At 41.2% G+C, this 17109-nt stretch overlaps 1 protein-coding gene across 1 annotated transcript; it reads right to left on the bottom strand.

Moving 5' to 3' along the window:
* Positions 1 to 2066: 2066 nt before the first annotated feature.
* Positions 2067 to 5936, bottom strand: LOC124121626. The gene is made up of 2 exons (XM_046484657.1): positions 5546 to 5936; positions 2067 to 2890 (listed from the first exon to the last, which is right to left on the bottom strand). Exons 1-2 carry the CDS (start codon positions 5672 to 5674, stop codon positions 2087 to 2089), a joined length of 933 nt encoding a protein of 310 aa, XP_046340613.1. The 5' UTR covers positions 5675 to 5936; the 3' UTR covers positions 2067 to 2086.
* Between the last annotated feature and the right edge of the window lie 11173 nt (positions 5937 to 17109).

The raw sequence follows: 17109 nt of genomic DNA, 5'->3' as shown, positions 1-17109 counted from the left end.
AAACATTCAGTATTAATTTATGGTGTTAAAATATTCTATTGTAAACAATGAAAACCGAAAATAAAAACAATGCTTACATACCAAATATTGATGATCATTTGAAATTATTACAGTTTATCTTTGGTGACGGTGAAGCATCGGGTAGTGATGTTGACACAGTATAATGGTACAGCCTGTGAAGACATGAGGATGCTGACCTGTCTGGCGCCTGGCTGCCACCATTACCACCTGTACTTTACACACACAGAAAGCATATATGACATGGCGACAAATCATGCCTTTCATCTGTCAACAATTGGTATTAAAGACAGCATATGTATTAGGTCGGTCCTCGTAGGTAGAACCATCCTGTCTTCATGAGGAATTCTCTGGTATCTGTGTTATTGATGATAAGTGCCATTTGTTTAAAGTGGTGATAAACGTGGACGGTTCTCAGTCGAATTAACGTTATATTAGCTGCACCTGTCAAAGACTCATCACATCGATGAATGTCGATAGAAAATTAAAGTTGACATATATACCACAAATCTTACCAAATGCAATCAACAATGTATGTCTAAGATAAAGGGGCTGCTACATTGTTAAACTTTGACCTAAGTATCCTAACTTTTACGGACCAGTCTTTGTGTTTCATACAACACCAGCAGCAAATCAAGTTTTTGTTTGAAGAACTGCTTTATAGCACTGGAATTGTTAAAATGTAACTTAAAACTGAATAGCTCGGGTAGCAATTTGGACTACAGACGTGTTCTCGACTGTTCATTACGCTATTACACAATACACATTGAACGATCAATTATGCCCTCCCTATATTATACAACCTATTCCATTTAAGGCTATGCACAGTTTGGCATGTAGTTGTACTGCATTCTGGAGAACTGCCGGTATGTCCTGGGGATCTACACGCAGAACAGCAGGACCTTCAGTGGAGATCTACACGCAGTACAGCAGGACCTTCAGTGGAGATCTACACGCAGTACAGCAGGACCTTCAGTAGAGATCTACACGCAGTACAGCAGGACCTTCAGTGGAGATCTACACGCAGTACAGCAGGACCTTCAGTAGAGAGATCTACACGCAGTACAGCAGGACCTTCAGTGGAGATCTACACGCAGTACAGCAGGACCTTCAGTAGAGATCTACACGCAGTACAGCAGGACCTTCAGTGGAGATCTACACGCAGTACAGCAGGACCTTCAGTGGAGATCTACACGCAGTACAGCAGGACCTTCAGTAGAGATCTACACGCAGTACAGCAGGACCTTCAGTAGAGATCTACACGCAGTACAGCAGGACCTTCAGTAGAGAGATCTACACGCAGTGCAGCAGGACCTTCAGTGGAGATCTACACGCAGTACAGCAGGACCTTCAGTGGAGATCTACACGCAGTACAGCAGGACCTTCAGTGGAGATGGAACAGGATCGGGGGCCATGAATGTCCACAGTTTCAGTGACCATTGCGCATGCTGTTTGGTCCAGTACACACGGAGATTGAAAGTATATGTGAATTACTAAACTGGATACCTGCATGTATCTAAACTAAAAGTACATACATTGTCACAGCATATTACATGCGTATCCCACGTAATCGGAAAATGTTGACGTCATCAGGTCTGGTTCCGACTGGCAACGGAATACATTGAATAGCGCCTGCTTGTCTACGCTGGTCCACGCAAAGGGTTGTGTTCGACTTCTTCACTAACTAATGGCATTGCCGTCTTCAAAGTTTTAACGTCATTTCAAATATTTTTATTTTGCAGATGTTCAAAGTGTATGTTTATATGTGGCATTCATCCGTCATGTTTCTTACATGGGGTTTCAATCGCTCTCGAGGAAAGTGTTTTTTAGTCAAAGTTGAAATGTTGAAATTAAACACACACAAAAACATTGATCTCATGATGGGGATTATTAGACAACTGCAGATTTTTTTCAAACCGAGTCGACTCAACAAAATCTAAAACTCTATGACTTGTTGCTTGGTGTTGAGATTGCGGAAGTACATGGTGTGTATATTGTATATCTTCCACATTTTACCGTCTTAATTCAATGAAAACAGACGAACGATACACAATTTAGAAGTGTGTGTTTACTTCCTGTGCCCGGTGTACAGTACAACAGTTTGGTTTGGTTGTACAATCCTGTGATATGTGTCGTATCTTGTGTGGTACAGGTCGTGGAAGTCTGAGCCGAGCCGCCACACCCTAGAGAAGCCCGGGGGGTATGTTTGCACCACTCCCATGTCACCGCCTACATCAACAGACCGGGCACCGCTAGTTGGCGATTGGCGGTGTCTCGATCGGATCACACGAACACATTTCCCGTTGGACGTTTTCGAAACAGTTGCTGACGAACAAGTCTGTGTTTCTTCGTCCTCCTCCCTGAAGTAAGGGTCCTCACATATCCCCATCTTGTTGAGGACGCTGAAAGGGAAGATCTCCGACAATGGCGGGACACTTGTCCCAGAACCACAGCTCCGGGCGGCGACTGTTTCCTGTCTCGGATGTGTTACAGCTATCTCCGATGAGAGTTTCTGAAGAGAGAATGTTTTCCCTGTGATAATATCCCGCTCCGACCTGAATGTACTTTTACCATAGACAAAAGAAGAGCCCTTTCCAAAGACGTGGATCGTGTCATCATCTGTATCATCAAAGCCCTCACTGCGGACAATATTCAGTCCTGCTGTTTTTGCCCCTTGTGCCAGAAAGATTGCTTTCTTCAGAGCAGACGACACAATTAATGTTACTCCCTTTCCTGCCAACAGGGCCTGGACTTGAGTCAGGGCTAATGTATCGGCGTCAGAGCAAGGTGCCTCTTCCCCGGGAAGTTCCTCAGCTGATCTGGTTGCTGGAGAAGATGCTCCAACGTCCGATTCACACGAGGCTTTGGTTGTCTACAAAACAAGGAATGTGAGGGTCTCAGTGATATCATATACTTGCCACTGTTATTATTTACTATAAGGGAGATTATGTAAACTAATATCAACAGAGTTAAATGAAAATTAACAGGATAGGACGGGGTAAAGCACAAGATGTGTATTGCTGCATACATGAATGTGGATATCAGTGAGTTATTGTATATACCTCCTTCACACTAAGGAAGTCCTACCCCGTGGGCTGGTTTTCAAATAACTGCAAAACCATTTGATAAAGGCTGACACCTGTACCCTAGTTTCATAATCTCGAGCTTTGGACATCAGTTAAAGAGTAATTCTACACGAGTTAACCTGATAAAATCACACGGGTAAGAAAACTGAATTATGTTTCATATGCATGCAACAAATTTACAACGTCGGCCTCCAGCCTTCATTCGTATCACTAGTCTGCCTTCAATGGAGTGTACGGCTGCTCAACTGACTCGTGAAGATCCGGGTTAGAATAGGTCTTCAGCAACCTATGCTTGCCGTAAATGGCGACTATGCTTGTCATTACGGGATCGGGTGGTCAGTTTCGCTGACTAGGTTGGTGTATGTCATCGTATCCCAATTGCGAAGATCGATGCTCGTGATGTCAATCACTGGATTGTTTGGTCCAGTTACGATTATTTACATACCTCCGTCATATAGCTGGAATATTGCTGGAGGCGGCTTTAAACAACAAACAAAACAAAAAACAAACAAAAACCGGCTGCTCAACTGAAGATGAACAAATAGTTGAAATTAACCAGTTGTGTATTTGATATTGATAATAGGTGAGCTGAAATGGGTGTGTGTGTGGCTGCTTGTACTAGTCCGGACTGATGCCGATTTATAGTGCTAGCCCACTAAGTTGCCAGGTCGCAGTTTAACATGAATACACCACTCAGACACAGCATACAGTCCTTGTTTTAGCCCTTAATGCCGAGCGCCAGACAGGGTAACAACAAGTACCATCTTTTAACGTCTTTTGGTATGATGCGGCCGGGGATCGAACCCCGGACCTTCCGCTCTCCGGGTAGTAAATGTGCTTTATATAATGTAATATTTCTCTACATTGTTATCCTTCAATTGACTTGGTAGAGAGATAATTGACGGCGAGATGCAACCAGACATACAGCGACTACAGTTAACATGCGATTTTATCTTGATTAAACGCTTTATGAAGTTTAATGAAGTTGCTTTTACGCAATGTTGACACTCAATGGCGTATACAGCTTTTCAAAGAACAATGTCAGGCAATTCAAGTGTTACAAGTCATAGTGATGATATAAATGTTAAGATTGTCAGATTTAACAGTTCTCCGGAGCAGACAAAGTATGTTCATCATGAAGACAGGAGCCCCACCCTAGTAAAGAAACAATATATTCGTGAATAACTTTTATTCACAAATTTTTTCTCAGTTTGACACTGTACACTGGTATACTCCCAGGGATTCCGGGTCAAACTTGTCACAGTGGGAGTAGAGTCGGACGAGGCAACTTCATGGACCGGTGGTCAGGCTTGGGGACCCGATGATTACGTGTCATCGTACACCGATGGCGTGGGTTGTTACTCATTATATCAATCACTGGATAGTCTGGTCCAAACCCGATTATTTCACTAAAATATACACATATTCCTCTGTCAAAGCTGCGCCTGAATTTTATGAAACTTTCGGTAGATAAATTGTTGCTTTGGTTCATTTTCCGTTTATTAAAACCATGAAGCATCAGGTTATTACTCATCAACGCAGGCGTCCATAAACAGATTGCAGATCATATAACGACAGTTGAAACATCATTTTCTGAAGATTACATATGTAACAATATGATGTGACACACGGTATGATAAAATAGGCTGGTGTACATACGTATAATTTCTACCTTGGGAAATCATAACACACGCGTACAGCCACTGACGCTTATCCTGACATGGCTTCAAGTCCAACATGAGTAAATAGATCTGTGTGTTGCCACCCAGCAGAGACAGAGAAACCTGAACCATCCCTGGCCAATTTACAACGATGACATAACAAATATAACTATATTTTCGACAAGGCTACAGTGACGGGACTGTATAGGGGATGCACAAAGTTGCAAAAACCTCGCAATGGAAACAAATGATTTCAGGATTTGGAATGTCAGTTACCATACATGCTGGAGAGATATATCTTGATATATTACTTTTTGGTGTCTCTTACTGTGGGTGCGTTTTTATAAACATGGTTAACATCAACTCCGATGATATTTCTCTTAATGGGCGATCATGTTGCCGCCTACAGGCCACATTTGCATTTAAATTGAGTGTCTTGTCAAGAAGGTCATGGACGCTCCCGAATATAGCTCTGACTTAACGCTTGTTTCTCTATGACATTAGATTGGTGTTTTGTAGGGCAGTTAATAACAGGTCAAACTTCTTATTGAAAAGTTCACCCGCTGATTTAAAACTCTATGTTTTATATGAATTCAGTTTTATCTGTTGTTTTATATGAGAAGACAGTGCGTTGTAAAGGTGCAGTTACTCATAATATCGCCTATGCTTTCATGATGATGACGAAGATGTAGCTGAGTTGGTCACTCGAGCTGACCTAGTCCATCACGTGCATCGAGCGGACCCCAGTGGTCGACAGGAACAACTGAAAACGTGGCGTACCTGAATGTGGGATTGATTCGCTGATGCTCTCCTGTAGAACATAAAGACCACGGCAGATGACGAAGCACCGACCAAAACACCGGCTAGGAAGTAGCGACATTTAGTTGCGCTTGTAACTGAATCAGCCATTGTAACGCAGAGCAGATCGCGCCTAACGCTGTCGTTGCATTGGAAAAGACAATGATGTGACGTCAGAGGCTAAATCACGTATGATGTTGTCACAATCTGCCAGCAGAGGGTGCTGGCATAAACGTCTTTTTTATGGGCTTGATGGAAATAGCCGAACGTGATTGATGTTGTCACTGAACGGGACTAGAGACAAAGGTGTGACGTCCGAAATGGGTCTGTCACGTGACGTCAGGGGCTACATCACGTATGATACGGGACTGGAGACAAACGTGTGACGTCGGACACGGGTCTGTCACGTGACGACAAGGGCAACAACACGTAAAGCTCCTGACAGCGGTATCGCTGCCACCAGTCAAAACTTTCCACTGTGGTAGGCGGTCACAACCATGCTTGGAGTTAAACTCGCAACAGACAGACCGTTATGTTTTAACAAACAAGCGATGACTGTCGTGACGCCGAATGTTAGCTCTTACCCTAACTAAATTATTTTCTTGGTTTGACAATTTGAATTTATATTTCATTTCAACTATAATGGGGGATTTGGGGGATTTTCCGTTTTTCTGCAATCTCGAACCAATCAAAAAGTTAAATTCATCTGGGAAATATGGTCAGTCGTAAACCTTTTAAATAAAAAACCCACTGTTTTGGCATTCCCAAAGACATAAACAAAAGTTTAAACATTACTATCATTTGGGGTTAGAGGACAAATTTCCCAAATTTCAAGATTCTTGTAATGGCCGCGCCCCACACTGGTGGCAGCGATGTTACCGAGAGTGCAACGAAGGTGTCACGCGCTGGGAATTAGCTTGGTATGATACGGTACTGGAGACAAACGTGTGACGTCGGACCCGTGTCTATCACGGGACGTCAGAGGTTGAATCACGTATGATACGGTACTGGAGACAAACGTGTGACGTCGGACCCGTGTCTATCACGGGACGTCAGAGGTTGAATCACGTATGATACGGGACTGGAGACAAACGTGTGACGTCGGACCCGTGTCTATCACGGGACGTCAGAGGTTGAATCACGTATGATACGGTACTGGAGACAAACGTGTGACGTCGGACCCGTGTCTATCACGGGACGTCAGAGGTTGAATCACGTATGATACGGTACTGGAGACAAACGTGTGACGTCGGACCCGTGTCTATCACGGGACGTCAGAGGTTGAATCACGTATGATACGGGACTGGAGACAAACGTGTGACGTCAAAACTGGAAGAGAAACTTAGTCAAATGTATGAGTGTAATGTGCAAGTAAGTAAGCTGGTTCCCGGCTCTCTATGCGCGTCGCAAACTTATGATATGTAGAGACGGGGTACGGATTACAAGAAAGATAAAAGACAGAGGTAAACAGAGGTTAATTAAACAATATCGTGTATACCCGTTCTATTAAGGAGTAACGCAATGCACGGCTTATCCCGAACAATGGGGTGTGGCCATAATGTACTTCGGCTTCCTTCTGAAAAACCAGTCTTTCACTCTGCTGTAAATCACAGCATTCGACGGGTTTAGATGGGGATTACACTTGGCTTCTATTAGCTCATGCATTTTGTAAAGGACATCTGAATGGATCGAGTGGTCAGGCTTGATGACTTGGTTGATGTGTCATCGTCTCCCCACAGCGTGGGTCATTTCTTATATTGTCACTGGATAGTCTGGCCCAGACGTGACTATTTACTGGCCGCCGTGTATTGTTGTGTGTGGCCTTAACGACTGACAACACAGTTTAACGAAGCTCTCTGTGGTTGTGAAATCTCAATCGCTTCATGCGGTTTTACGGTATTTAGAAAATATACGATTAGAGTGTAAGAATATTTGTGTTTAGTTATTTCTTACATCTACATCGCTACCCCATAGAGATAGTCAACGACCTAGTGTAAACCGTTGAAAAATGGTTGTAATAAACAGTTTCACATGCCTTAATCTGTGTGCTCAGTGGGTTCAGATCTTCCAGCCTGGCGTAGAGCAATATACACAAGGGTATTTTACGAGAGCTTCGGGGTTATCGTGGCCTGAAGTTCTATGATGTCTATGAAAGAAAGATATGTATCAATTCAAAATGCTTGATCCAACAGAGTAGAACGTGGTATTATATTTGTGTTCAGTTCACACAATTGTGTAGCCGTTAGTCCGTGAACGAATTTCACGAGCGATACTAATATCGAGATGAAGGATTTCTCCTGCTTGAACTCAAGGAAGAAACACATTCACCAATCTGACTCGGAAATATGCAGCTTTTCAACTGTTTATTCTCGAAAATTATACACACGGTGCTAGAAGGCAGTACAATTTAAGTAATGCAAAGACAATGGTGATGCACAGCATCAACATCTAGCCGCATCTAGGCATCAGTATATTTATGATGTTGAAAACCTTTTGGAACATAGCAGAAAATCGAAAACGTCTCTTCATTTTGGACTGGGTTGTACTATTCAGTGGGTTTATAACGCATACAAGAAGCTGACAAAATAAGTGGAAAGTGAAGGCGAACATTAACATTACCAGTACAATAGGCGCCAGTCCTTGCCAGCTCCCAGCGGGCACAATAGTTGGGTATTTCGGTAAAACCTCCTTAAACAATACAGAAAGGTTTCCAAGATATTCTTTGAACCAAAAACTACTCACGTTTAAATTTGAGCCCAGTTCTCACAATGTGAAGGCATGGGTTGATCTTACATCTCTCAGAGAGATGCTGCAAGGTTCGGCATAAGTTCGGCACTGAGCACAAACCCTACCCTTGGCTAAAATGTCTGCCGTGTGAGCACTATAACTGACACCGAAATAGCAAAAGGCAGCAATTCAGCATTTGCCTGAGATATATCAAAGCGTTGTGAAATGTTTGAACCGTTTATGAGTTATAAAAATTCCTGTATAATAAAGGGTATTAGTTCGACATATCCTAGTGAGTCCGACTTGCTGCCTTGGAAACACAACAAATAAAAGCTTTGACAAACCTCCTGAATTTCAAAAGGCACTTTCAATACTTAACTGGCGTGTGTACAAAGCTTCATGTCATGCTACAGACGCGATCCTTCTCTTTTTGAAGATATTTGAAGAAACGCTGATTCAAGCATAACTTTAAAGTGTTAACATAACATATTATGTAAAATGACATATGATGATACAACCACACTTGAATGGCTGTAGAAATGTATACAAACGGTTGTACAACATTTCAGAATTAACGAATTTACGTCTTCAGTAGTCCCTGAAGCGTGCCACAATTTCTTGTATGAAGTGACAAAGTGAACACAATGTTGGGATAAAAACTTCTTTATTACTGTAAGGGTATAGACCCATGCTTGACAACGGTTGAAGGATCTATACCGAAACGTCGCCATTACTGTAATAAAGAAGTTGTTATCCATAAATTGTGTCTGCTTTGTCATCCGCCAACTGAGGGAGAATCAACGCCCTTCCGCATCGCCCTCCCATTCATAGGAAAAGTCTCCTTCATCATCAACCGCCTCCTCAAACAGCAAGCCAATATTGACACCTACTTCGCAAGTTCCACCTCCCCCAATACCCTACTAAGAGCCAACGACAGGAACACAACCAAACCCCCAGAGCCTAAAGGTGTAGTTTAAAATATTGACTGCATTACTTATTTTGGAGATTTAACGTGCGCTTTCCGACTGATGCTTATTTCGCACACGGGCCCGGCCAGGCCATTTAATGTGTTTCCGAAAGGGGCGAAAGTGGTCTGTGCAACCCAAGAGGGGGGTTTAGGGGTTGCTTATATAGAATTCGGGAATTTTGAGATTTGGAATAGATGCCGATGGGGTTGGGGAGGAGAATTAAGGGAGCTGGGTATGGTGGATGTTTGTTTGTTTATGTGATTTTGATTCGTTAGGTTATTGTGTTTTTAGATGCGTTTTATTAGTTCCGTTTTGATTAAGAATACGCCTAAGGCCTTGAAGTTTTCTAGTTTATTTTGTGGGTTTAGTATTGCTTCTAGAGTGAGAGCCTTGTTTAGATTGAGGGTGGTTTGTAATGCGGTTCGATGTGTTAGGTAGTGTGTGCAGTGGATGAGTGCGTGTTCTGGGGTTTCTAGTTGTTTGCAGTGTGGGCAGTTACCTGTAGTGTGTTTTTTTTTTTAAATTAGGTGGTTATTTAGGTTGGTGTGTCCTGTTTGGAGTTTAGTGATTACTCTGTCGATTTTTTTTGATGGATGGAGAATTTTTGGTTTGGTTAGTGGTTTGCTGAGCACTTTTTTGATTTGGCTATTTGAGTTTAGATATAGGTTGTGCCATTTTTTGTGATTTTTTGCTTGTTTACACTTTTAATTTCTGATTTTGAGATGGGTAAGTTTAAGCTTATTTCTGGGATTTTGAGGGATAGTTTAGCTGCTTTATCGGCGTTTTCATTACCGTATATTCCTACGTGGGCGGGTATCCACAAGAAGGTTATTTGTTTGCCTGCCTTAGTTAGGTCGTTGGAACTTTTAAGTATTTGATTTATTAATTTAGGTCGGTTTTTGGTATTTTTGTTTTGGAGGGCTTGCAGTCCACTTAGGGAGTCGGTAAGTATTAGGATTTTTTTGTGGTTTTTGGATTCTTGATTATGAAGGGCTGAGGCCATGCCCATTAGTTCTGCCGTGAATATTGATTGGTTGTTTGGGAGTCGGAAGGATTGTGTGGTTTTAGTTGGTTGTGTGGTATGGTTAAAGCCTTCGCTCGTCACACCGAAGACCCGGGTTCGATTCCCGAAATGGGTACAATGTGTGAAGCCCATTTCTGGTGTCCCCCGCCGTGATATTGCTGGAATATTGCTAAAAGCGGCGTAAAACTATACTCAATCAATTGAACCACGAGGCTACCCGACTGCCCCTTTATGTTCGAATGAGCTACTTCATTAGAGGGCATTATATTTTTTGAAAATCAAATTCCATTTATTCACGATCGTTAATCCCAAACTGTATCACATACCGCTGGGAACCTTTGTGGAAGGGGACATGGCTACGTTCCGCAGAGCTATCCTACATCAGCATAGAAATGAATACACGTCTCCTAATGTAGGCTTCAAACATAGTCGGTTAAATATGTATCATAACCATTTTCTGTGACACATGTTTAACTTAAAACATATTTCATTCACATGAAAAGGATTGGGCACAAATTGTCGCAAGTTTGATCACCCTCTCCCACAGATTTACACATATGATCAGTTACAATTGATACACTAAATGACAGAAAGGAAATGAGAGAAATAGAGTAACAAATGTACATGATATGTACATTAACATTTGCATGCAGAAAGTTACTAGCGTCAACATGGTCAAGTCAATATTAACATCGAATGTATATTTCACAATTAACAATGATGAGTGTATCAATTCGTTTCTAGCCAGTTTAAAACATGGACATTCATTGAAAAATATGTAACGTTTCACATGGGCTGGCACATCAGTAGTTGGATCCTCGTTTGAACCTCATATGTAATTCACTATCACATGTCTTAATTTTGTAAGTATAATGCTAATTTATATGAGAATTATGGTGGAACTGTATATTTAAATGTTATTAAACTGGATTTAAATGGAGAGAAGGTTTCAATATTCCTTTGTTGAATGAGTAATGTATCCAAAATGTAATAGAGCAATGTTGTAACGAGGATTCAGAAAACGCTGTACGTAATAAAGGCATGGTTATATTATGAGCAATGCGAAGGTTGTATGTTATGTTTGATCCGACAGAGTGAGGTACGACGTCTTTAAGATATGAATGTGTCATAGTGTTATGTATTTTATAAAATAAACACAATCTATGATTTCTCCTACGCTCCGATAAGGGTTCCAAGGAGGTTTCCAAATACATATATTTTAACAGAAGTAGAGCGTGGTAAACCAATGATAATTCTTGCTGCTTCCAATAACACCAAATGGTAACAGACGAATGCAGTCAGAGACCATCCTCGGAGTGGCAGGGCACGCGTAACCAATAATCGACAAGACAACTGGATTCGAACATCACACCTACGAAATCGATTCTAGCCAGCAACAGTGACTGCAAGAACCATCCCTGGCTTTCGACGAATATCTTCACAAACCATACGTCGTCGCCTCAGACGTGCAGGGATTGTCGCCAAAAGACCCGCCAGGCGTCCCATTTTGACCGGAAACCACTGTCAAGCACGTCTACAGTGATGCAGACAGCGTCTACGCTGGACGGACATTCAGCGGGGACAGGTTCTATTCACTGACGAGTCTTGTTTTCACCTCAGCCACAGAAGATCGGTTCGGGGGCGGCAGCGTCATGCTATGGGGAGGGATTACAGCAAGATAGAGGACCCGTTTGAAAGTGGTAGAGGGAAATCTCAATGGACAGCGCTACCGCGACGAGATCATCGACCTTGTTGTACTACCGTTTTTGCGTCGTCATGGCCCAGGCATGGGATTGCCTAAAAGTCGGGCCGGGCCAAGACGGGCCAAATTGTATTGGCTAATTACTCCATTATCGGCGACCATACCTACATATCATTGATGCAACACACACACATGACATTAATGAACAATCATAAGCCAAAAACGTGCACCATAATTAAGTGATTCGGAGTAAAACGCTTGAAAACCAGAAAGTGGAGCTTAAGAAAATCTTAAGAAAATCTTTGTCAGAAGTGTTCGTTCCGACTTCACCTGGGCTGTCAAAATCAACTTTAAACACACAGATGTATCATCAAGTGTGTTTACATCTATAAACTGTTATTATATCTAGTACCTATATACCACTTTATAATGTCACAGTACATCGCATTGAAAGAGACTGATCCGTTAAAGTCAAACACTTTTACTGTATTTTCTTGGGAAAATCTTTGTCAGAAGTGTTCGTTCCGACTTGACCTGGGCTGTCAAAATCAACTTTAAACACACAGATGTATCATCAAATGTGTTTAAATCTCTAGATTAGTATTAAATCTACCTATATACCACTTTCTAATGTCTCAGGTCGCGGTATTTAAAGAAAACAAGGGGCTCAAAGTGAAGCCCTTTTCCCTCTCCATTCTCAACATAGTCTCTATCAGAAGTGTTTGGCTTGTGTTGGGTCCGACTTGGCCCGGGCGGTCAAAATCAACTTTAAACACACAGATGTATCATCAAATGTGTTTACATCTATAGACTAATATTATATCTACCTACATACCACTTTATAATGGCACAGTACATCGCATTGAAAGAAAACTGATCCGTTAAAGTCAAACACTTTTACTGAATTTTCTTAAGAAAATCTTTGTCAGAAGTGTTCGTTCCAACTTGGCTCGGGCTGTCAAAATCAACAAAACCTCACAGATGTAACATCAAATGGTTTCACATCTATCAACTAGTATAATATCTACCTATATATCACTTCGTAGTGTCACAGATCGCGGTATTTAAAGGAAACAAGGGGCTCAAAGTGAAGCCCTTTTCCCTCTCCATTCTCAACATAGTCTCTATCAAAAGTGTTTGGCTTTTGTTGGGTCCGACTTGGTCCGGGCTGTCAAAATCTACTTTAAACACACAGATGTATCATCAAATGTGTTTACATCTATAGATTAGTATTATATCTGCCTTTATACTACTTTATAATGTCACAGATAGCGGTATTTAAAGAGAGTAAGGAGCTCAAAGTGAAGCCCTTTTCCCTCTACATTCTGAACATAGACTCTATCAGAAGTGTTTGGCTCAATTCTCATATTGTTTCCACATCATTATAACACACTTGTTTGAAAATAAACTTGTTATAATGTGCCTTCTCTGTATGTTGAATGTACTTATGTGTTTTGCACTTATTGTGCATATATTTTGTAGTTTGTGATAGTGTAATATTGCCACTGTTTCTTCATGGAATGTTACGCAATACACATTTCACCTTCAACATCTTTGTTGTATGATAGTTTGTTACAGTTGTGTACGGGGGCACGGTTGGCCAAAGTTGCCTTATGCGCTGCAATTCGCTATGCAGAGTGGTGTCCCTTGGGCACGCCAGAAACCTATGACAGTGTGTTCGAATCCCGGTTGGCCCCGATTATGTAGTCAGCACTGTACCCGTGCTCATGGGTTTCACCAAAGTGGTGAACGTCTAATACCTGCATCACTTCGGGCTTTACCTCCACATCAAGCTGACACGCCGTGATATAACTGGAATTATACTAATCAAAGCGGCGTTAAACCCAACTCACTCACTCACTCACTACTCTTGTGTACGGTTCCGTTTGGTTAACTGGGTTTGCGTTGTGATTACTGCCGGCTTAAATTTGAAGTATGTTTAGAAGAATGTTACTATGTTCAAGCCAAACATCGTGAATATATCATGCAACCAAATTATTTTTCAGGAGAATAATTGCAAACTAAGGGCCAACATGTTGATTTCCAATGTATCCAGAAGCAAAGATCTTATACGGGTGTATAATCTCTGCAGGAAGTTAAAACAACTGTCAATACAATAAACCATGCAGAACCATAAACCGCCGTATGAAACTGTATGAATCATATTTTACATACAGTCAACTACTTGAAACTGTGCTCAAATCCGCACAGCAAGTACCATACATGTGATTGTGTAGACAACTATCTGATATCAAACCCGTTGTTTTACATGTGTAGTTTATTTAATAAAGTCATGCTTCATAGAAGCCTGGTATTTAATCGTGTTGAACAATAATTTGCAATAGCAGTGTGAAGGAAGAACGACTGAGTGCGCGTGACAGGCTTGACCTAAATTCCTCCCTGGAACCATTCTCGCTGGCTGCCTGAATAACATACGATACATTGCAAAGGTAGTGCGCAATAGAGCTATTCGGGTAAGGGAAAAAATCACTCACTCTCAGTGATACAGCTTGAATAAGATACGATGTACAGCATTGCAAGGTCACGCGTGATAAAGCTCTATACTACGCATACAGCTAAAGGAGATAATCGCTCAGTGCGCAATAGGTAGATTTGTTAGTAAATTTATTGAACCTAATAAAGTCGATATATTTTATTTAATATCATAGATACAAATATGAAATTTTGGAGTCAGATAGTCCCATGTTGTCGTTGTACAAAGGCATTGAAAACTGTTCATTGTCACGTCACACAGGGCCACAAGGGTGCGCTGAACTCAGTATCTCGTGTGACCGCTCTTGGCAGCAATCACGGCTCAATCGCCAGCTGTCAATATACAAAACAGAATAATACATCAAGATGACAGTTTTCATGTAAAGATTAAGTATTTCTAAGCAAATTAAAGATACATATATCTAGATATTGCACATATCTTTAAGTTGCTTAGAAATACTTAATCGTTACATGGAAACTGCCATCTTGATGTATTATAATGTATTGTATATTGACAGCTTGTGATTAATTGTTACCAGATGGCTCCAGCTTGGGTAGCAGACGACACACTTTCCAACAATGGGGAACAGGGTAAAAATATGAGTAGGCTGGTTATCATCGAGCAGACGACTCACCAGCCTAAGATGTATTGAAAAAACACACACTTAATTCTCGACCTTATCTAATGTTAATTCAACAATTTATCATATACTTAGCAGTGGGGTATTCTGTTAATAACCTCTCATAATTCTATTGAATGGTTCTGTACATTCTATCAATGTTTATTTGTACAAAGCTGTTTTATGTATGTACAGAAGTGAGACATTAATAAATTACTGTCTGTCTGTCTGTCTACAATATATACCGTACAATTAAACCGATTACACACAGGAGCTTCACTTTGAGCTCCTTGTTTTCTTTAACTACCGCGATCTGTTGCCCCACCTGGATTTTTTATAGAAAACATTTTTACTTGTGAAATTTAACTTGAATAAGAAATGAATAATCTTATTTGCCCCCCTGTCAAAAAAAGTTAACTACGGGCTTGGTTGGTTTAACATGAATTAGTAAAGGTTAATTAGGGATGCCCAACACGTTAATTAATGAAAGAAGAGTAGTCAAAACACTGTCGTTTCTTGCCCTGGACATCACACCCCTACACGCTACGGTCGGTGAGAAACTTTCTCATCAAAGAAAACACACAGTCAAGACACTCTCTTTTCTACGAGAACTCACGGTATGTAGTCATAATTATCAGTTTTTTACATTGTTGAAGATGCCTTTTGATTCAAGCTCAATTAAATGAGCAAAACTATACGATTGTGAACATTTGCGATCTGCCTAGATATGCACGTTTCGTTTTATTATTCTGCAATCCATTTTTATTATTACCCGCCCGGCCCGGCCCGACTTTTCTTGGCCCGACTTTTAGGCAATTCCCCCCAGGCATTACCTTTCAACATGACAACGCCCGGCCTCATATTGCTCGACGTTGTTCAGGATTCTCTTCAACAAAACAACTTGAATGTCATCCCCTGGCCGGCCCCCCCCCCCCCCCCCCCCCCCTGATCTCTCACCAAATCGAGCACATGTGGGATGAGATGGATCGGCGCCTTCGACGTCAACCACGTGTTCCACAGACACTCCAGGAACTTCGAAAGATGCTCCAGCAGATATGGACAGATATCCCACAGGACTTTGTGCGACGTCTCGTCCATTCCATGAGACGAAGATGTGTTGCTTGCATCGCAAACCAGAGGTGGACACACACGCTATTGATTTGTAAATTGACATTTTGGCATGTACATGTTTTTTTTTTTATGAAATCACGTATTTTTCAGAAGTCAATATGGCAAATTAAACCATTTGAACACTTACAGGAGTCTTTAATCTGTTGTAAACCGAAATTGTTTCAGATTTGTTAAAAAAATACAACTTTGCATTAAATCTTATTCAATGTCACAGGAACTTTTGTTGTTCAGTATAATATTCAACACACTAAAGATGAGAATAACCTTAAACTTTCTCACTGAATTAATCGTTTGTAGGTAGTTTTAATTATTAAATCAAGATGACAGGACCACTTGTCTGATTGAAGATGCAAAACTCCTTTTGGTACGCGTGATATAAATTATAAAGTACTCAGATTAAACATTTTACAAAAATTATGGAGTACGTAAACATTTCCTTTATATATTTTTTTCAGCAATTAACTTTAAATCGCACCCTTTTACGACCTAGCAACGTGATCTAATTAGGTTTTCGTCGGTGATCAACGGTCTGCTTTTGTAGCTCAGATATGTGCTTTTGAAATTTGTCTTAAGTAGTGTTTGAGATTCAGGAAATGAGACACAGCTAGGGTGAAAGTATTCGGGATTCAGGGAAGTGGGGATGGGAACCGTCCTGATTACGACAATGGAACACCGAGGTGTTTGTGTGTTTGTATGGGTTTGTGTGTTAACATTTTTAATGTTTTTATTAGCCATTGAAATCATGTGTCCCTCAGTATGCAACAACTAGGTAAATCCCCTACATTCCTTCAACACTCTCATTTCCAAGGGGCCCCATAGTCTACATACAAGGGTTGATCGTTGATAAGCTGGTTCCCGGCTCCCTATGCGCGTCGTCAACT

This window comes from Haliotis rufescens, unplaced genomic scaffold (genome assembly GCF_023055435.1).
Source record: "Haliotis rufescens isolate VD_foot unplaced genomic scaffold, xgHalRufe1.0.p SCAF_4, whole genome shotgun sequence".
Lineage (NCBI taxonomy): Eukaryota > Metazoa > Mollusca > Gastropoda > Lepetellida > Haliotidae > Haliotis > Haliotis rufescens.
This window is presented reverse-complemented; position numbering and strand designations above follow the sequence as displayed.

Excerpts from the sequence above, each read along its gene's own strand:
- LOC124121626 (XM_046484657.1), bottom strand. The coding sequence starts at position 5,674 with ATGGCTGATTCAGTTACAAGCGCAACTAAATGTCGCTACTTCCTAGCC. Across the intron at positions 2,891-5,545 it reads CGAATCAATCCCACATTCAG|ACAACCAAAGCCTCGTGTGA; the intron begins GTACGCCACGTT and ends CTTGTTTTGTAG.